The sequence below is a fragment of the Gadus chalcogrammus genome, chromosome 15 (genome assembly GCF_026213295.1).
Source record: "Gadus chalcogrammus isolate NIFS_2021 chromosome 15, NIFS_Gcha_1.0, whole genome shotgun sequence".
Lineage (NCBI taxonomy): Eukaryota > Metazoa > Chordata > Actinopteri > Gadiformes > Gadidae > Gadus > Gadus chalcogrammus.
This window is the reverse complement of record NC_079426.1, coordinates 16382346-16405016: the sequence shown is the minus strand read 5'-3', so window position 1 is coordinate 16405016 and position 22671 is coordinate 16382346. Positions and strand designations below refer to the sequence as shown.

Genomic DNA, 22671 nt, shown 5'->3' with positions numbered 1-22671 from the left:
ACAAGAAGAATGCTAATAAAGAAAACGATAGAAAATGGAGCAATATAATGGAGACAACTTTGGTGGAAATGTGGCAGCAACGTCCCTGCATTTTCAACACAAGAACGAGTCCACAATCTTTTCTTCTTTTTCTTCCTTTCCGTCTCTGTGCAGAGGACCGCCAGCATAATGCCTAGTGCTAGGTACTCGGGATCCATTGTTGACGCTTTGTTGCTAGGCTACGTTGTTGCTGCGTCTACTTTGTATAGTTCATGTCACGCACAACGCAACTACTGTGAGGAATTGCCGCATTGAGCAGATATAAAAACCACTGGAACCTTTATGACAAAAATGTAAAAAGCATTTATGTTAGTTCTAAATCTTTTTCAAAATATCTTGCAAACGTGAATGATACAAAGTAGAGAGCATCGCACCCTCGAATCTTGTAGTGTGGCCAGTCTTACGACGAGACAAGGCCAGATTTCCTGGCTCTGAGATCGTATGGTGTGACATGTTAAATCGTGTAGTCTGAACCGGCCATTAGGGCTGCTAGATTATGGAAAAAATCATGATCACAATTATTTTGGTCAATATATGAAATCACGATTATTGAAACGATTAGTTTTGAGTTAGAGAACAGGATGTATTTATTCAGTCTCCTCCAAAAAACACTTTGTAACAGAGTACTCTGAAATTTTGCCTTAAAAAAATACACAAAATGAACAAATCGAAAATGTTCAAATCTATTTTTTTACAGATATGTATTCAGCTGTTCTGCACCTTCTATGCAACATTTAATGAAAAAAAGAAGATAATAATAATAATAAAATAATCGAAAACTCGATTAGATTTGTTTTGTATCGTTTGATGCTAAAATCAAAATCATGATAAAGATTTGATTATTCGCCCAGCCCCCTCTCTCTCTCTCTCTCTCTCTCTCTCTCTCTCTCTCTCTCTCTCTCTCTCTCTCTCTCTCTCTCTCTCTCTCTCTCTCTCTCTCTCTCTCTCTATCTCTTTCTAGCTCTCTGTGTTGTGTGAGAGAGGCAATTAAGCATAGCGTTGTACAGTAGCAGACTTTAAGGTTGCTGGATACATTTTGTTATTATTTCTTCACTTCAGCCATTATTTTGTCATAGATATTCAAGTGTTAGCACTGTAGAGAAGGTTTGGACAGAAGTTCTTGCTGATTTTTAGATTCATTCCATCAGTAAGTAAGACGTCACCACGTTATTGCAAACCTGCTCTATTAAAATGTTTCTCAATTACCACATGAGACAATGGGGAGGAGGAAGGAAGTGGGGAGAAGGAGGAGCAGTGAGGAGCAAGTGGTTGTGGGAGGGGAGGGGGGAGGTGGGTCACACTGAAAGCTGTGAACCAGGAAGCAAACCCTGCTGAGTGTGAGCAGCAGGTGACCCCTCGGTGACCTTTAGCCACAGCAGCTTGCCCTGCTCACAGCAAGAGCAATGACAAGGTGTGTCGGGAAGGAAAAATATAATCTAGCATGATTTTTCTTCGTAAAGACCACATGGGGAAAGAGGAGGGTGTGTCCATCTGTGTATGTGTGTGTGTGTGTGCGTGTGTGTGTGTGTGTTTACTTCGTTTGGATGTGTAAGGGGTGGGGGGGAGGGCAGGGAGGTAAAGAGAGGTGGTCCCAGAGGGCCATCATTGAGTGTTTCACAGCGTCACTTCATGTGCTGTCAGTGCTGGTTCTCCGCTGTTGGGATTTGTAGTTTTTATTTACATGGCTGAATGGGGAGGAGGAGGTGACACTTAGGACTTTTATTATGGCCCGTTCAGACTACACGATTTCAGCCCGATTTTGCCCCGATTCTTTCGTGGATCCATTGGATCCATTGTTGACGCTTTGTTGCTAGGCTACGTTGTTGCTGCGTCTACTTTGTATAGTTCATGTCACGCGCAACGCTGAATGGGGAGGAGGAGGTGACACTTAGGACTACCTCCGGTCTGTAAGGACTGCAGACATGGCCGGTGACGGATGCCACTCACTGTCCTGTGTCGCCCGCTTTCGCTCTGAAGATTGTTGCTCTTTGTGTTGCATAACTGGGTTATGCACTACAATATTTATTTTTTTGTAGTTGTTTTCTTTCAATTACAATTTCTGCAAACTCATCACACTTTATTAATCCAGTTTAGATCGACAGGGGTAGGCCTTATTCCTAGTGTTTCATAATAAAACTCACTCACTCACTCACTCAACTCACTCACTCACTCACTCACTCACTCACTCACTCACTCACTCACTCACTCACTCACTCACTCACTCACTCACTCACTCACTCACTCACTCACTCACTCACTCACTCACTCACTCACTCACTCACTCACTCACTCACTCACTCACTCACTCACTCACTCACTCACCCCTATCGGATCAGAAACATGGTTTGTAAGGGTGCCGGGTGTGTCTGTGAAGCAGTATACTGTCTAACAAAACAGCAAGGCAACAATGGAGGAATTCAAGCCTGTAAAAATAGCACCGAAAAACTGGCACAGTGTTAAACGAAAAATTCACACAAATCTGTATTTCTCATTGTCTCTCTTTCTTTGCTTTTATCTCTTTCGCTCTCATTCTAACCTCAACCTCCCATCCCATACATCTCAGATTTCTCTTTTGCTGATTGTTAAGTTTATTTGCATCGCAAATGTCTTGCCGGACAACATGCCTTCAACAGATAAAATCAGATGTACTGACGGGTAATAACAATATAAAAATATACAAACATAATATCGCAATAATTATCATCGCAATCGGGTCGGGGTCGGGTTCCGGCCCCGGCTCTGCGCAGTCTCCCTGCAGAATTTATGTTATAACATGGTAGGGCTGCTGGGTCCGACATTATCATAATCGTAATAATACATTTTATTTTGTGCTTTTCTAGTCGATGAAAGATATTTTCAACCCCTATACTCCCGATCCTGCTCCATATTCACCTCAACACTCATTCAGCTACTTGAAGTGGTCCCTGTGTTGTTCTGATGGACTCGTCCGTGTGTGTGTGTGTGTGTGTGTGTGTGTGTGTGCGTGTGTGTGTGTGTGTGTGTGTGTGTGTGTGTGTGTGTGTGTGTGTGTGTGTGTGTGTGTGTGTGTGTGTGTGTGTGTGTGTGTGTGTGTGTGTGTCTCACACTAGAACCGGTCCCTGTGTTGTTCTGACCCGTCCCGTCTGTGTGTGTGTGTGTGTGTGTGTGTGTCTCACACTAGAAGCGGTCCCTGTGCTGTTCTGACCCTTCTTTGTGTGTGTGTGTCTCACAGAGGCATCCAGCAACAGCTGACCAGCTACAGGGAAACAGTGGTCCGGCAGGCGGCCGTGGCGGCAGGGGCCAGCACGCACCGCGACGACGCGCCCACCTGCGGCATCTGCCACAAGACCAAGTTCGCGGACGGGTGCGGACACCTGTGCTCCTACTGCCAGACCAAGTTCTGCGCCCGCTGTGGTGGGCGAGTCTCACTGCGCTCCAACACGGTGAGAGGATAGAGATAAAGAGAGTGAGAGAGAGAGAGTGAGAGAGAGAGAGAGAGAGAGAGAGAGAGAGAGAGAGAGAGAGAGAGAGAGAGAGAGAGAGAGAGAGAGAGGAAAAGAGGATGATGGATGGAGAGAGAAAGAGAGAACGAGAGATAGACATTGAGAGTTGATGGTGGGGCGTTGGCTAGAACATGTTATTAATAGCCTAAGGTGGCAGAATTGAGGCAAGGGAGATTCTCTTGAATGGGATGCAGTTTGTTTGTGGGGTGTTTCCCACACACACACACACACACACACACACACACACACACACACACACACACACACACACACACACACACACACACACACACACACACACACACACACACACACACACACACACACACACACACACACACACACACACACACACACACACACACATATACATTAGCATTTTATTGGTTATTTTGACAGTAAATGTGAACCTGACAACTTGGTCTCATCTATCGTCATTCTCATTAATTGAAATGCATGGATCCCATAAAAAGAAGTCTGATGCAGAAATACATGCATTAAACATGTCATTACTGATGAAATTAGTTACATTACCTACCCTGAATCTGCACTCTCACTCTCAAACACCATACAACTTGAATGTAATAGTTGACAATGGGCCGAATGGTTTCTCCAAAATCTACAATCAGCATAACACAGCTGAGAAAAGCACACACACACACACACACACACACACACACACACACACACACACACACACACACACACACACACACACACACACACACACACACACACACACACACACACACACACACACACACACACACACACACACACACACACACACATATATACACACACACTGTTTAATGGCTTTAGGTGTTAAAACAAAGATGGAGTTGATGGACCATGATATGGCCTTTTAAGTATGTGTGTGGATGTGTGTCTGTGTGTATGTGTGCATAACCTTGTGCACAGTTGAACATCTGCCGGTCAGTGTGTACGTTTGTGCAACATCATCTCCCCATATCTTTGTGCACGTGTGCATTTTTGTGTCGTGTGTGTTTGTGTGCGTGTTTGTGTGTATGTGTGTGGGTTGTACTGACCCAGGTAGTAGCTGCTAAAGGTTAATTGGGAATTAGGTAGAGCTGTGGGCTGTGGGAGGTCTCCTTCCTTGCCCCCCTGTCTCCCAGGGGTGCTGAGCTGCCCTATAGACACACAGCAGGGGGCCGTTATCTGTGTGTGTGTGTGTGTGTGTGTGCGTGTGTGTGTATGTGTTTGAGATGGTATACTGAAGGAAGGGGGGGTCTTCCTCTGCAATGGAAAATGTCTCCTCTGGAGTATGACATTTAATCATCTTATACACATACATAAATACACTTAAACACACCAGTAACACACGCAAGCACACACACTCACACGTACACGTACACACACAAACACACACACACACACTCACACACACACACACACACACACACACACACACACACACACACACACACACACACACACACACACACACACACACACACACACACACACACACACACACACACACACGCATACATACACACACACAATCCCGGCCTAGGAGCAGTTGTAGATTCTTCATCTTGCTAGCTTCTCCATCTCAAACTATTATTTCAAACATAACATACATAAGTTAGTATAGCTTGTAAAGGTTAATGTTATAATCTGTTGGACGATAACATGTTTTAATATCTAAATCTAATGCTGGCCATGGAGTCATTTGCTTCAGAATGGATGATAATTGACAGGCCAGCAAAGTGAGCTCATCAGTGTTTTTGGTTTTACTGTACATGTTAAATTATTACTGTAAATGTATCCAATAACTCTCTCTTTCCCCCCTTTCACAACCCCGTCATGATGACACAAACAATGTTATGGCTGACTTCACCGCAGGAGGACAAAGTGGTAAGATCTATCAATCTCTGTTTCAACCTCTGAATCTATCTCTTTATCGATCTCTGTTTCTGTCTGTATCTATCTCTGTATTTTCTCTGTATCTATCTCTGTTTCTAGCTCTGTATCTAGCTGTTTTATATCTCTGTATATCTATCTCTATCCATCTCAGAATCTCTGCATCACTCAATTGCCTTATCAATCAATCAATCAATCAATCAATCAATCAATCAATCAATCAATCAATCAATCAATCAATCAATCAATCAATCAATCAATCAATCAATCTTGTCTGTCTGTCTGTCTGTCTGTCTGTCTGTCTGTCTGTCTGTCTGTCTGTCTGTCTGTCTGTCTGTCTGTCTGTCTGTCTGTCTGTCTGTCTGTCTGTCTGTCTGTCTGTCTGTCTGTCTGTCTGTCTGTCTGTCTGTCTGTCTGTCTGTCTGTCTGTCTGTCTGTCTGTCTGTCTGTCTGTCTGTCTGTCTGTCTGTCCGTCCGTCTGTTTATCTATCTATCTATCTATCTATCTATCTATCTATCTATCTATCTATCTATCTATCTATCTATCTATCTATCTATCTATCTATCTATCTATCTATCTATCTATCTATCTATCTATCTATCTATCTATCTATCTATCTATCTATCTATCTATCTATCTATCTATCTATATTGCTAGCGGTTATGACATAAAGTTATACTTGCTGTAGAGAATGATTTGGCAGGTACCCCACCTACCCACGCACACACACTCTCCCAATCCACTGGGCTGCTGCCAAACCAGCACTTTCACTATACTTTGCCGGATACCACCCCCCCCCCCCCCCCCTCCAAAAGAAACAATGCTTTGATGTACTGTACATAGCAATCCCACCCTACCTCCAGCGCCACCCCTCCCCACTGGACTTTTGGCTGAATAAAGCGATCCTGGCTGGATTACAAAGCCCTGCTGCGTTACAGTGGGTTTGGGTTCATGCCATTTCTCTGCGATTGATTAGTCCAGCCTGGCAGTGGGGCCGCTTGGCACTCCTAACCAGACCAACTCAGAGTGTTTCCGGTAGTCGTTTAATGAGATCCTCTCGGCAAGCTCATCGGACGTATTCTGTGATAGTTACAACAAGGAATATCCCAGTTCTTCACTCTTATTTCCATGACGATACACAACATTAACATGAAGACTGAGTGTTACGGAAAGTTGAATTGATTTCGTGGCTGTTGTCAATTGTGTTTCATCTTATGCCGACATCTTGACCTCCTTTGTGACGGCTGAGTTGACTGACGCTCCTGTGTTGTGAAATAGCAGACTCATGCAATGTAGGTAGTGGAAATGAACAGTACGTGTTATGTTTCAATGTGCTAACGAGATTCTGGGCTCATTATCCACATGTAGGAAATCCTGAGTCTGGTGTCGTAGATATTCTTACAAAGGGAGGAAAGGGGAGAAAAAAGGAAGTGTTTGAAGTCTTGATTTTTCCTCTCTTGGGAAGGCAAGCTAAGCGTCTCTTACATTCCTGGTTTCACTGAAAAAATTGAATCACGAGCGCACACACAAGAACAAACACACACACACAAGCTCAAACACACACACGCACGCACACACACACACACACACACACACACACACACACACACACACACACACACACACACACACACACACACACACACACACACACACACACACACACACACACACACACACACAGCTCCCTGGTTTCACATTGTCATGTCATTAAACACACAGCAATATTTCAGGGGTCAGGATGTTTTTAAATTAGGTCACAACTCCGCCTACTCAGCGTTGCTCAAATGCTGCATTTCTTTGTCCTAATGCTGCAACAATAACACGACTGCTAGTGTGAGACTTGTTTTAACTACCTCCGTAGATGGACAGTGGATGGAGATTAGATGGACAGTGGTAGGGACAGTGGATAGACAGTGGATAGACAATGGTAGGGACAGGGGATAGACAGTGCATGGCAGTGGTAGGGACAGGGGATAGACAGTGGATGGCAGTGGTAGGGACAGTATATGGACAGTGGATGGACGGTAGAGGATCAGGGGATGGACAGTGGATGGAGAGTGGATAGACAGTGGTATGGACAGTGCTACAGACGGTGGTAGCGACAGTGGATGAACAGCGAATTTCTAATGTCTATATGTGTATGCGAATGTGTGTAATGTAATTTGTGCGTATATGTTATATGTAGGGCAGTAGAATATGTATGTGTTTGTGTGTGTGTGTGTCTGGGAGGAGCGGAGGGCCTGAGGGATGTGTCACGGCTGTTAGCACCACAGCTCGTGGTGATTACTATTGATTGCTAGTCTGGCTAGCTGCGTCCATCTCGCCGTACGTCCCTCATTGACTAGTCTTCAGGGGGCGATCTTTCTCCCGGTCTTTGCTGCGCACACAAACGCAATGTTGACACACTCGTACGAGTGCACACACATGGGAGCTCCCTCCCGTGACGTGAGGACGCGCGCAAAACACATACCAGTACACATTTTATGTTTGTATTGCTGGAAAAGTGTAAGCAATTGCACACACGATTAGAAACAAATTGTGTGTACTGGGGTTAATAAATTGCATAAAGGGTAGGATTCAAATATGCACTCATCGACCACTTAGACAACGCATAGACCAGTTGCAATGTATACGGTCCACTATATACGGTAGACCTCTAAACTGTATGTAGGTCAGTATCCAGGCGTCCTCAGGAGCCCCCCCCCCCTACTAGTCAAGCGATGCCGTGCTGTCTTCACATAGCAAGCAGCCATCTGCGGCCGTCTGCTTGAACGTCGTCCATTGATCTCTGTGTATCTGAATGTCTCTCTGTGTGTAAACGTGTCAATGTACCACATGACCAATTGGAGCGCAGTGTGATTCATTAGTGTGTGAGTGCTCATCCTAGCTAAACGCTCGCTCAACAGCGCAGGTTGCTCGGCCGCCTCTTCCATGGCAGTGTGTGGATGGGTGCCTGTGCCTTGTGTGACCATGCGTGTTTTCTTCCTTCGTCCCTTTCCCGCGCCCCCCTACCCCTAGCATGCGTGGCTTCATGTGTGCCGTGTCGGTGTGGGCTTTTTCTTGTTTTTCTCCGTGCCGAGCTACGAGCGATGCACTCACTCATTAGCCGCGGCTAACGCTAATCTCCGCTGCGGCGCCGGCGCCCTTTCATCCTTAGCGCAGAGATTTATGGACGCCGTGAGTTATATCACCCCACCTCGCAACCTCCGCACCATTCGTCAAGTTGTTGACGGCGTGGAGGTTGACACTGCTTCCTGCTTCCTCCCCCCTTCACCTCCCCCTCACCGCCCCTCTCCTTCTCCGCCCCTCTCCTTGTGGAAAGGGGGAAGGGGCTCTGCTTGTCCATGCTCCCTGAGTGTGGGGTGGGTTGGGTGGGAGGATGGGGTAGGGGGTGTTGGGGGATGGGGTAGGGGGTGTTGGGGGACGGGGTAGGGGGTGTTGGGGGGGGGCACTCATCATTGTAGTACGTTTGAGTGATCAATGATGACTGGAAATCTAATGGAGCTGGTCGGCGTGGAACATGAGCAGTTTGTCATGTGATGGATTGTAGCACGCTGTTTGGTGGCAGAGAGAGAGAGAGAGAGAGAGAGAGAGAGAGAGAGAGAGAGAGAGAGAGAGAGAGAGAGAGAGAGAGAGAGAGAGAGAGAGAGAGAGAGAGAGAGAGAGAGAGAGAGAGAGCATAATGAGTATAGACAGATGAGTATAGAGATTAATCAAATAAATCAAATTGTGATGATGGAAAGGCGATGATGTGCTCTGCAGCTTGGGCAAAGATCATCAAAAGTAGGACTCCATGTAAAGTTTTAACAACTGCAACAAAATATCCTAAACTAGGATATGCAGACGTTCACACGTTTTTCTATTGCTGTTCCTGCTCATCACTTAAAACATGAAAACAAACTGTTGTAACCATGACAACAACAGCAGGACACAGAGGACCATGAGACCGGGGGACTGGCCAGCCCGCCTCCCCTACTGGGATCCAGTGGGCAGATGTGACTAACAGACAGGCCCTGCCGGCGGCCCTTGTAGCAGTTGTTAATTGCCTTTGTAAGGAGGGTGGTAATGAGCTGGTTCCTGTAGTGGGCCCTCCTCTCCACAACCCTCCTCATTCCCTCAGGGGCCCCGTTGACCTACGCGGGCCCCTGCAGGAGGAGGACCCTGCCCGATAGACCCCTATATATAGCTATTCACTCAGATGCTGTTGTTTTTTTTGTTTGGGCAAAAAAAGGCCATTGTCTTGCCAAGGAGAAAAATGATAATGCACTGCTCTGGAAATGAAGACAGTGTGCTCCAGAGCACTTTTGATTGGCTGAAATCATATTGGTGCCAGGTGATGTCACCTGCTAGAACTACTGATGGAATGGGACTTCACTTGTAACTCTTCTGAGCCATTCAGAGCCCATCAAACAGGGAGTGGATGTACGGATTCTGGTGCCGGCTCTGACGTCTGAGTTTAGGGTTGTGTGCCTTTTTGATAGTCTAGGACACGTTAACTCGTAAGCAATAAAGAATGGCACCAGAGTGAGGAGAAACAGGGTCATTGCGAGCTGTAGCCCAGGTCCTTTCCTCTTCCGCTCTCTCCCCTGGTAACCATGGTTACAGAGTGGCCTGCTCACGCTCCAGGAAACAAGCGGCCAGGCCGCCACAGGAACTCCCAAGATTTCATTACTGGATTATTCATTGTTACATCAGAGATGCACACGCAAATATCAATCACGTGCACACACACACACACACACACACACACACACACACACACACACACACACACACACACACACACACACACACACACACACACACACACACACACACACACACACACAAATGCATGCCCGCACACACTTTAATATATTTACACGCATGGAGATTAATATACATGCACAACATACTTGCATACTCTCTCTGTCTCACACACACACAAACACACACACACACACACACACACACACACACACACACACACACACACACACACACACACACACTATCACACACAAACACACACATTGACAAACAGACACAGACCCACACAAATACACCGACACACACATTAACAAAAACACACACACACACACCAATACACACCAGAATTAAAATAAAAAAATGCACACAAGGGTTTGTGTCCTACTTTTCATGTGGAAAAGCTATTCTTTCTTCTTCCCGGGCCACACCCCCTTTTCCCCCCTCACAGAGTCATCCCAGGGGTCTCACCGTGGTCATGTGATGAGCCATGGCTGCTGTGTGTGAGTGTGTGTGTGTGTGTGTGTGTGTGTGTGTGTGTCTGTGCACGTGTACGAGAGCATGCATCAGTGTATTCGCACATGCGCATCTCCCCCTGGTGTGCATATGTTTGCGTAAGCCTGCCTGTGCATGCACGAGTGGTCATCGATAGACTCTTACGCGCTTCCACAAACCCACGAGCCCGGCGCCAGCCCGCACGCTGCCCACACCCCCCACCACATCTCCCCCCTTCTCCTTCATCAGCGTGTGATCTAATAATACAGGGATTATTACGGGATTAGCAGTCTAATAAAACAGCAGATTACCACAGCGGCGCTCTCAAACACTGGCCATTTGTTCTGCGGGGCCAGCTGTCTGCTGTTCTCCATACCAGATCCTCAAATTGGTTCCGATTTTTTCAAAGCAGCACGGTGCCAGCTCGGCTGAGGAATTCACTTTTCTACTTTGGATTTGAGGATAAGCAGGGACTGAAAAGATAGAAGTAACAGGAACGACAAACACCAGATTTCGTTGTTGGCAACTTAACCAAATGTGATTATTTCTGTCCAAATGTTGGAGGAATACAGGAGAAAGAAAACTGATCATAAAAATACTAATAATGGCATATTATGATTGTTAATGATCCCTCATCAATCACATGGGAACACAAGCCCTTTCCTCATGCCCAATAGTCCCCGATAACTTTATACCCAAATGTCACCATTTCTAACCTTATATCTTAGCATAATGTTCAAACCCAATCACAAAACAACTTCGAACAATACTCCTAATAATATCCATACCATATCTCTAACTCGAAAACTTAACTTTAACGGGCATCTTTACACCTCTATTGGGGTTCCTGCCCAAATGTCGTCTTGAATTGGTCTGAAAATCCCTGCGGCAGCTGCTCAGTGGCGTTGTGTGAGTGCTCGTGCACGTGTGAGAGAAGTGTGGGTTTAAGTGGCTGTGCGCACGCGCTCTCCTATTCCTCGCTGGGCTGGTACTGGGGTGTCGGACCGGATAAATATAGCCATGTTGGTGTAAAGCTGTATTCTCCTCGGCATTCTGTGGCTTGAATCAAAAGCAATCTGGAGGAGGCTGAAATAGAGAGTGTGTGTGTGTGTGTGTGTGTGTGTGTGTGTGTGTGTGTGTGTCTGTGTGTTTGCTTGTGTGGTGGGTGGGGGGAATGGGGGAAGGATTGAGGGGGTTGAGGAGTTAAAAGGGAAGGAGAGAGATAGGGGAGAGAGACAGTGAAGGAGTGTGTAGAGTGGAGATGGGGGGGTTCCTGCTGCCTTATTATGAGCCGATCGTTTGGGGATTCCTGGTGGAGTTGAGGGACTGGCCCCCCCCCTTTGCGGTCCTCCCCTTTTCCCTGATTTAATATCGCCTCTGATTGTTCACAGTCAACCCGTATCATATATACAGTATGTCGACTGCATGTGTAGCTGGAGGGAAGGGACGAGACAGAGAGAGAGAGAGACAGAGAGACGGAGAGAGAGAGAGAGAGAGAGAGAGAGAGAGAGAGAGAGAGAGAGAGAGAGAGAGAGAGAGAGAGAGAGAGAGAGAGAATGAGAGAGAGAGAGAGAGAGAAAGAGAGAGAGAGAGCGAGAGAGAGAGAGAGAGAGAGAGAGAGAGAGAGAGAGAGAGAGAGAGAGAGAGAGAGAGAGAGAGAGAGAGGGGGGGGAGCGAAATAACATTTTCTACGGCAGGGAGATGAGCATCTTTCCATCCAGATGGAAACGCTGCTCTTCCTGTCTTTTGGTAAACCAGGATTCACATTGCAAGCCAAGCTGTTCCTCAGTATTACCGCCATAATGTTGATGTTTGAGGTTTCTTTTAATAAACTATTTCTTATTCCTGGACGACTCATTGGCAGCTTCGCCGCTCTTCAGGAAGTGCGTTGTTATTCCGCTTCCTGCTTGATGCCACTGCGTTTGAAGCCGAGCTTCAATTGGTTGGCGAAGCGGTCAGCCAAGATGGTTTTGATTGGCCGCGTTAGAGGACATTGGGCATGAGGAAAGGGCTTGTGTTCCCACTGGACACATAATGAGGTCATTCCAGTCAACAATACCAACATGCTGTCAGCGCTGCAGAGTGAGATTAAAATAAAGTTGGGTTGTATTGTTTGCCCTGCGAGCCAACAGTAATTGAAACTGTTCTCTTTATACTGATAAATATCTGGAGGTTCACAGCGACTTGTACACTACAAGACTACTCATATCATAGTGTAACAAAGCATAACATTGAATATCCTTAATGTTATCGTCATTACCGTTAAGGACAAAAAATATCAATACCACATTAACTATTCACATTGTCTTTCTCAGGTCATGTCGATTTCTGACAAACGAATAGAGACACAAAAACGAAGATGCATCCTCTTCAAAACGTGTTTATCACAATCTAATGCTGATTGTCTGAAGGAAGAAAAACGAGTTTTGATGTTTTTATATTTTAACACATTCCATCGCCGCCTATAAACAAGCAATGCCCAAATATGGGCAGAGAGGCAGTTCCTCTCCCAGTGGTCCCGTCCTCCTCCTGTCAGGACTAACCGGGTTAACCCTGTGCTGACCCGTCTCCCTTGGGCCGCAGGTCATCTGGGTGTGCAATAACTGCCGGAGGCAGCAGGAGCTCCTCACCAAGCCCGGCGAGTGGTTCGCCGGTCCGGAGGGGACGCTGCTCTGCTCCGACCCCGCCGACAAGAAGCTCCGCTCACGCTCCCAGGCCCCCCCTGGCTCCGCCCAGCCGCCCGATGAGCCCGGCCGGCTGTGCGGGCCCGGAACGACGCCGGGATTCGACCCCCGATCGCGCAGCGAGCCGCCGCGAGAAACGTAAGGCTGCAACAAACCTAAGAACGATGATCAAAAGTAAACAAACAATAGTTGGAATAGGTTTAAAACAATTTAAGATTGTCGTCATTCTTGTATTAATGTTGCCGTGTTATGTAAGACGCAAACTACAATTTGTTATCAATATATGTCTTTTTTTATGTTGTCCTAGGACATTGGTCTAGCAGTATTGATAAGCGTTGCATTAACTTTACTGAAGAATGTCTCACTGAGTGGTTAATGGCTAATTGAGTTCACTTTTCCCTGCATCCTACTAAAGGTACTGTGGGTCTCTCTATGGAGCCATCTGTCTTGGCAGGTACTCTGCAAGCCTTTAGAAATACTCTTTTTTTTGGGAAGACACTCGCAGCTCAACAACTGCACTGCAATGTCACATGGATACAACACGGACCCCGTGACTCCCACCTTATCTCACCCCTGCCCCTCTCTGTGCCCCGCACCCTCTCCCTCTCCCCAGGAGGAACGGCAGAGGAGCTGGAGGAGGCGGAGGAGCTGCAGGCCAGGGGGAGCGCAGGCCGGGCCAGCCCCGACTCAAAGCTCAGGTGTCCGTGGACCGACACTTGCGGGGCGACTCCAGGGAACGTCGCGAGGGCCGGCAGCTGACCAAGGGCCGCTCCCTGGAGCACGACCCCGTGGGGGCCGGCAACGGTGGAGGGCCCGGCAGGAGGATGGAGGAAGGGGGCTACCATCACACGGACCACCCGGCCGGTAGCAACCCTTCTCTCCCTCGCCAGCACCTCGGCACGCAGCAGCAGCAGCAGCAGCAGCAGCAGCAGCAGCAGCATCCCTCACACATGGGGGGGCCCGGGGCCCCCGGGGGCCGGGGCCACCAGCTCCCTGTTAAAGGAGGAACCGTCAGCGTGGGGTTCGAGGCGATGGCCCGGGTGGGCACGGCGGGCCAAATGGCGCCCAAACAGAGGACGGCGGGCGGGATGGGGGTGGGGTTGGGTGGGCTGCATGAACACGCACCGCCCTCGCAGCCGGGCAACGGGGCCCCTGAACTCCGGGAACCCTCGGGGATGGGGCCCGGCTCGGGCTCCGCGGCAGGGGACGAGGGGGGGCCGCCGCCGGCCCGGCGGAGCAAGCGGGAGAAAGCGGAGAGCATGCTGCGCAACGATTCGCTTAGCTCGGACCAGTCGGAGTCCATGCGGCCGCCGCCGCCGCGGCCGTACAAGTCAAAGCGTGGGACGGGCGGCGCCGGGGGGAAAAGGCAGACCAGCGTCAGCAGCTCTGAGGAGGAGGGCGGGACCACGCCCGAGTACAGCAGCTGTGAGGACGCCGAGATAGAGAGCGTCTCAGAGAGAGGTGGGGACCGCTGTCAATCACCCGTCACTGGTCCTTCTTTGCTCCTTGATCCCAAAGTGACCGGGTTATAGTTGAGTTAGTCAATATGTTTCAGACTGATTACTGTGCTTGAGCAATTGAGAATAAGCTAGATCTTCCAAAGACAATATAATAATAATAATAATGAATGAACGCAATGATTGCGGAGGTTCAGCCTTTTGTGTATGTTTGTAAATTAGTGTTTGTGTGCGTGTGTGTGTGTGTGCATGTGTGTGAGTGTGTGTGTGTATGTGTGTGTGTTTGCGTGCAGCCGTGGGTATGCTCCTACACTCCCAGTCGGGAGGCTGATATAAGAGGGGAAGCGTTGTACTCTCGGTGTGTCTTCCCCCTCAGTGTGGGATAGTCCGAGAGGGAGACAGAGAAAGAGTTATGGATAAATAATAAGTGGGACTTAACTCAATAGTTCAGAACATGCTATTTGGGACCAGTGACAGGTAAGTCATTTCCAGACTTCAATACAGTTATTATGATTGAAATATTGGTTGACAGACTATGGTCTTTGAAACTCAAGATTGTAGAATGTTTTCATGTTGCTATGTGTAAGTGAACTGTATAGTATTTTATTATATCTTCAGCTGCTGCTGCTCAAATCATACTTGCTGTTGCTCTGCTGTGTGTGTTGATGCATATGTGTGTGTGTGTGTGTGTATGTTTGTGTGTGTGTGTGTGTGATCGGTCTACATGTGAAAGCATACTGCAGAACATCAGTGTGGATGTAAACAAGTTGTGATGTGTTGGTCTCAGCCCAGTCTTGAACATTGTGTGTGCGTGTGTGTAAGACAGATAACAACAGGAGAGAGAGAGAGAGGGATACAGCGAGGGGGAGAGAGACTATGTTGTGTTGTTGTTGTTTGTGTTGACAGGGCTATTTGACCACCAGTTGACCCTTGGAGACCTCCCTCGCAAGGCGACCCCCAGAGCTCTGAATGGCCCTGCTGTTTACACACTATTCCTGGCGTAGTCAAGCTGGAAAACATTATCCAACTGCTATCGCTAAGCGAGCCACCTTAGGCTCACCCCCTCTTAGCCACAAGGGAGTAATAAGGGAGTAAATAGATTTCCATACCTCCTCCAAAAGATCCATTCATAAGAAAGGTCCTCTTCTGTTTCCCTGCTGTGCCCTGATCAGCTGTAATGAACCAGCATATTCCCTCTCCTCAGCCTTCTCCACGCAGGCAGTATTTGAGCTGCGCTGGGATCTGCACTTGATCACATTTCTAATGCTAGCCAACGCGATGCCACTGCTGTCCTCAGGAAGATTTAAAGATCAGGTTTTGTCCAAACCCTGCATTTTTACAATCATATCATCGACATGATGACAACATACATTCAGAGTAGACATACAAAACAATTATAATAATAAAAATAAAAAAATAAAAAAAAAAGTATATATATATATACATATCTATAAATCAAAAGCTACAATGTATTTCAATGCACCATGGATATAAACATATGGCAGGGACTTTGATGAAGTGCAGTGGTTTGTTGAGGCCAGGACGGGAGGCCCCAGGAAGGAGGCAGAGCAATCTGCGCTGAGAGAGTTCCTCTGGGGCCTGTGTCTCAACATACCGCCACGGTGCTTGAGTACGCCTCTTCCTTTTTTAGTTAGAGACAGAGGACCGGGTCAGGGCAAACAAAGACACCGGTGCGCTGGCAACCAGGAGCAAAGCCAGGCATCATTTCTTGTAGACAGATGACACACAAATATTATTACACACACGGACACACACACACACACACACACACACACACACACACACACACACACACCACACACACACACACACACACACACACACACACACACACACACACACACACACACACACACACACACACACACACACACACACACACACACACACACACACACACACACACACACACACACACACACACACACACACACACACACACACTGTTACAGAGTCAGGTTTGTGCAACTCGGAAACAAGCCAGCCAGGAAATCCTAATAATGATCATAATTACTTTTTTCGACCTAATTCCACGGCAGAATCTGATTATAAGAGGTCAATTGTGGTGTTGTGTAGTGCATTTTCTCAGAAGAAAATGACGGGGAAGTGCTTAGTATGTGATTAAGTTATCAATTTATTACAAACACTACAATCATGGCTGCTGTCTATAAGATATATTAGCCCGGCTAGGGTTTATTGGTGCTTTTATTCAATGGATAACCAAGTTGTTTCTTTCTAATGGAAAAATAACTCAAGGCCCTAGCCAGAACAAACTGGAAAGCACGTCCAATGAGGTACTTCAGTCATGTCTGCTGTTATAAAACTAGCACAAATTAGAATAAGGAAAACTGTTGTTTGATAACGGATAAGGAACACTACTAATATTTATGTGAATACACATACATTTTTGCTAGTGACCTAGCAGCTTATGCATTTAGTGAAATACAGCATTCGTGCAGGTCAGGGACCCAGACTGCTGCAGAGTAGAAATGTATTTCTGATCTTGTCCCTGGCCTCAATATTCAATAAACACTGTCCCAAAAATTGTAACAAATATCTTGTGAAGAGCAGCGTGTGATCTGAATATTTTGGAGTTGATTGATGGTGTGTGAGTGCGTGTGTGTGTGTGTGTTTGTGGTTGCAGGTGGTTGTGTCAGAGGTGCATATGCACATTTGTGTGTCTTTCTAAGTGCAGTGGCATGTGTGTCAGCCTGTGGGTATGTGTGTGTGTGTGTGTGTGTGTGTGTGTATGTTTGTGTTTGTGTGTTTGTGTGTTTTAGTCGCAAAATCTGACCGTTGTTCCTTCCATCATCGTTCTAGTCTTTTTCACCAAACTCTCTTTTCCTTAATGGACAGGCAAAGCTGTCCTGCATCTGCACTTTTCAACGTTGTTTCTGGGGCAGATCAGCAGTGTTGTTTCTGCATAGCTCTGAGGCGTAGAGAAGTATAGAGTATGGTAGCGTGTAAACTGTAGAAGACAGATGATGAGCCTGAATTCTTAACTCTGCTTCCTGTTGCAGGTGACTGGGAGCGCTACCCTCACGACCCCAGTGTATGGCACGTAAGTCACCGGCTCACGCTTTGTTTGTGCTCAAAAACTATTCAAATAGGAGGATCTTTAGTGGGCTACAAAGATTTTTTCCCCTGCCGTTTTGAATGCACTCTGTATGTGTGTCTTTGTGTATGTGTGTGTATTTTGTGATGACGTGTGTCCATGTTTAATTAAATCTGTTAATTATTCTTTATGATATCTGCATAACCTCTGTGTGCATCTCATTGTAGAAGGCGTGCATAATGAAGCGCATGTAAATGTGATTTTACGTTACACCTGAACATGTGTCTCTGCGCTGACCTGCGCACCGGGCCTGTCCTGTTCTGCATGCTGCGTCTGTATTCGGCGCTCCACCTCGACGGCCTGACAGCTCACATGTCCCCTTGACCTCCCACAGCATCCCGTAGCCTGGGAACCGTCCAAAGAAGGAGACCATCAAATAGGACGCATCACCCTGAGCAAGAGGAGTGCCGCCATGCCAAAAGAGGCCGGGGCCCTACTGGGGTTAAAGGTCAGATCGAAGCTGGACACACATAATGTAGATGCATGTAAAGCTAAGAACATGGCAACAGAGATGAGGCCCTGCGTTTTAATTTTCTTTGTACTTTCGTTAACTCTTAAAGGACAAATATCCTAGATTCCCGAACTTCTAAATGGTTTACCAAACATTTGAATAGTTCAAGTTAGATAGTTAGACCACATAGACCACAGTGCTAGAGTGAATTTGTCCAAACTGAATGTGTTGATACGCTGTGATTGTCCCTCCTGTCCCTCAGGTGGTGGGCGGCAGAGTGACAGAGTCAGGGAGGCTAGGAGCCTTCATCACCAAAGTCAAGAAGGGCAGCCTGGCTGACGTTGTGGGCCATTTAAGGGCAGGTGGGCTGTAGGACACACACACACACACACACAAACACACACACACACACACGCACACGCACGCACACACACACACACACACACACACACACACACACACACACACACACACACACACACACACACACACACACACACACACACACACACACACACACAAACATCAAATTTATTTATGATGGATTATATTATTTTATTTATGTATCTATTTAAAATATATTTATATATAAATTATGTTATATTATATAAAGTGTCATTTTTAAAATTTGCATTGCAGTTGGCCCACATTTCCCAAATCCAAACTTCTAAACTTCTAGACTGTACTTCTGTTGTGCATGCATGAAATACATAAACAGGCCACCAGACAACTGTTTGTATTTATTGCGACTATTTTAACAATGTAACAGGAACTCTCCCATTCCCAGCTTTTGACCTTCTCTGAATGATGCAGCTGTTTTTATATAGAACCTGATATGCTAAATAAGGGATTCAACACTTTTGAATGCTGTGTAAGAACTGAATATATATATATATATATATATATATATATAATATAACAAAGCAATCAAGTGTCTTGAGGATATTTTTGGGATGATCATTCTACACCCTTTCCTTGGTAACTCAGAATTTGCCAGATGTGCCACAATTAATTTATGATTACATAATATATTTCTCAACACACTCAAATTACAGATTCATAAAACACTTATTAGGTTTGAAAGCAAAGACAATTTAAAACTGCTGAATTTCAGGTGATGAAGTTTTACAATGGAATGGCAAGCTGTTGCCGGGGGCAACCATGAAGGAAGTTTACAACATCATCCTTGAGTCTCAAGCCGAGCCCCAAGTGGATCTGGTGGTATCCCGGCCTATTGGGTAAGCTAAGGACCAGACCCTACTGCACAACAATTACACTATGTAACGTCATTCCTTTTCAATCGTATTCAAAACAGCATTCATTTAAGTCTGACCACTAGAGGGCATTGAGTACTCTCACATACATTCCAGCCACTACACTAGATACTTTGTCTATGGAAAGCCTCAAAATGTTCATGGATCATCTGCAGCAATGCTCCTTGGTGGGGCAGAATTAACGTTTGGCACAAGGCAATGGTGCTATGGTAGAGATGGGATGGATTTTCTGATAAACTTGGTGTGTTAGGATATTATGCTAGCAGGCGTTACACTGATTGGTATAATCATGACATATAACACAGATATATCCGGTTATAACTTGGCCTCCCAAAGGAGTCAAGAGCATTGTATGTGCTGTGTTGACGTTGACCCCTTCATTTAATCTAGGCAGTCCGCTGGAAGGCGGTTTGAATCTGTACACAGACTAGAGGCTGTGTGGGCGCATCCAACAGATCCAAAATAGCCACCACAGCACCTGCCAAGTGCCAAGTGAAGTTTCCTTTGTGACTTGAGTGCTATTGCCTTTAAAAGTGCAATAGTGCTTGCATTCTGTCAGAGTCTGAATGACTACTTACAGCATCCGGGCCTATCCACTGTTGAAATTTAAAGGTTAACTTTTATTGGCTTATTTCTCTATTCATGCATGTAAGCAGGCACTTTTGACTTCAGTAATATCAAATGTATTCCTGTATATTTACTGAAAGAATTCAACTATTACACCAGGTTTGTAAAATGGAGAGTTATTTTAAGAACCAGCTAGATGAGCCCAGCTTTATGTCTCAAATTCACACAATTATATATAAGTTACTGCAATTTCATGTCGATACAAATAGGATTTTGTGTTATCACCTTGTAACGCTTTTTGTACAACCTCAACATGCTGGGTGCATTGTTGTGACAGAAAATAGTCTGGGTATTTTCAGGGAACAAGACGATTTGCATAAGTGGTTTTCAGGTACTGTAGGACTCACTGTATGAGTGTACTACTGTATCTAGATAAGGTGAGTCTCATTGAGTCTCCAAGAGCCATATAAAGGTTCAAAGCTCAGGCAGTATTTCAAAGTTGATTTGGCAATTTCACTTTATTTCTGCTGAGACACATTTAATGAAGCTTCCATCAGAACCAAACCTTCACCTCCATTTCACACCACGGCATCCTCATTCCCCACAATCATATCATCATTTTTTTCATAAAAACACCCAAAAATGTCCCTCCCACAATAATGCAATATCCCAATACAACGTACTCCTTCAATGGTTAAAAAATTGAATGTATGAATTTCTCTCCAAACACTTGCGAAGGGTGTGTAGAAAATATCAGTAAGTAAACAAAACAACCTGTTGCATTAATAGATCCTCCAAGTCTTCCCATCCTAAAATTATCTGCACTCCCCTGGTCCCCTACACCCGTATGTGATGCTGCTGCTTCTGCCATTTTACCCCCCCCCACACACTCCAATTCCAATCAAACTGAATTGTATTTTGAAACAATGCCAAGCGGTTGCAAATGTCAGCTGTTTTACAAATAGTTGCAGATGCTACATTTTCTTCCTTTAAAGAGGGGTTATAATCGTCTTCAACCTAAGATTTACATTTCCCTGCCCACTAGTGGTGCTACTGAGGCTCTTATGGGCAACGTCTCTATTGTAAGGATCTTACCTGAATAGGCAGTCAATTTAGGAAATATGGCATCGTCCAACCATTTCAGTTGGAGCATTATAATATATCTTAGCTAGCACATTGATTTGACAAAATTTCAAGCAGGTACCTAATATGGAATGCACTTAGTTAGATACCTACCTAGTGAGGACCAGAAGTTGTGAAAAGCCCAATAGTACAATTGGTACAGTTGTCGCCCATCTATGTGTATAGGGTTGGGACATCAGGAAAACCATCCAAACAGCAGCCAGCACCTCATTCGTTTGGAGGTCCTGTAGGTCGCCCTGTTTATCACTGGGAGGGTTTCTGCTGCAGAATCCAACACAAGTACTCCCAAAACACAACTGTTGGCTAGTAACGAACAGTAGATGGACGCAATTACCAGTATTTGACAAGAGTTACATTTCTATAAACTTGACTCACTCTAATCTGATTTAAAGAAGAATGCCTTTGAAATTCGTATACTGTAGGGACAGAAGAAAGATCCAGTAGATCACTTATATGCTTACAAGTCCCTTCCTATCAGAGGTCTTTCTTTCTAACGTGTAATAAAACGTAACAAGTTTGACACCCCTCTTTAACTGAACAAACTTACATGCTCATAAGAACGAATGCAAAATGGCCATTTCACACAGTCTTGGGACAGTATATGTGCTTTTGTAAGCTTTATGATGTTTTGTGCAGTCCATTGGGTCCTTTCATTCGAACATCAAGTCTTTTTGTTCAAACATTTACCCAAAGTGGTGGTAAGTCGGTGCTAAAACCTACAATCGTAACTTCAAATTTAAAGATGCTCACAGGCAGTGTCCTAAATTTACAGCTCCAAATACATTATCTCTGTGTGTCTTTTACCACCGGACAGTGTGGTGCCACAGCGGGTCATGCTGCTGCCTCAGAGATAAAGAGACGTGTGGGGGCTGTTTCCGGCTCATCACATGCATTCTACCCATTTGTCGACCATAAATTGGCCTTTTCTTCGATTCTTAAGACTTGGCTCCCTAACCTGCTGACACCAACAGGGAAATAAATAATGTCAAGAGGGGCCATACTGTGAGCATATTTAAAGATCATGGACAAATAATGGCCAGTGTTTCCCTTGGGTCCCTGGGCTGATATTCATGGCAGCTGTTATCATAGGTGGGCTTATGGGCTATGTGGCTGTGTGCAGGTCTTATACAATAATGGGTGTGCCTTGTATAATAGTGGGTGTTGCGTGTATTGCTGTGGGCGTACTCTTGTATGATTCTGGACTGCCACGAATACCACCATGCTTCCCTGGGAAACACTGGATTGATGACAAGAGCCTGGCTCTTTGCCCCCCCCCCCCCCCCTGCTTTTACTCTGTTCATTGACA

The 22671-nt window shown here is 45.9% G+C and overlaps 1 protein-coding gene and 1 long non-coding RNA gene across 2 annotated transcripts in view; both read left to right on the top strand.

Annotated features, from left to right (window-relative positions):
* The window catches only part of LOC130405031 (regulating synaptic membrane exocytosis protein 1-like), a 58323-nt gene that overhangs the window by 12717 nt on the left and 22935 nt on the right, over positions 1-22671 (top strand). The window contains exons 2-9 of the mRNA XM_056609986.1: positions 3251-3461; positions 5391-5402; positions 13237-13475; positions 13951-14798; positions 17836-17876; positions 18238-18378; positions 18644-18743; positions 19496-19619. Coding sequence (XP_056465961.1) covers positions 3251-3461; positions 5391-5402; positions 13237-13475; positions 13951-14798; positions 17836-17876; positions 18238-18378; positions 18644-18743; positions 19496-19619 — 1716 coding nt within the window. The remainder of the gene's footprint in view (positions 1-3250; positions 3462-5390; positions 5403-13236; positions 13476-13950; positions 14799-17835; positions 17877-18237; positions 18379-18643; positions 18744-19495; positions 19620-22671) is intronic.
* Positions 13413-14025, top strand: LOC130404750 (uncharacterized). Its single transcript, XR_008904261.1, has 3 exons — positions 13413-13475; positions 13753-13791; positions 13951-14025. It is a non-coding gene; the product is annotated as an uncharacterized LOC130404750 (long non-coding RNA).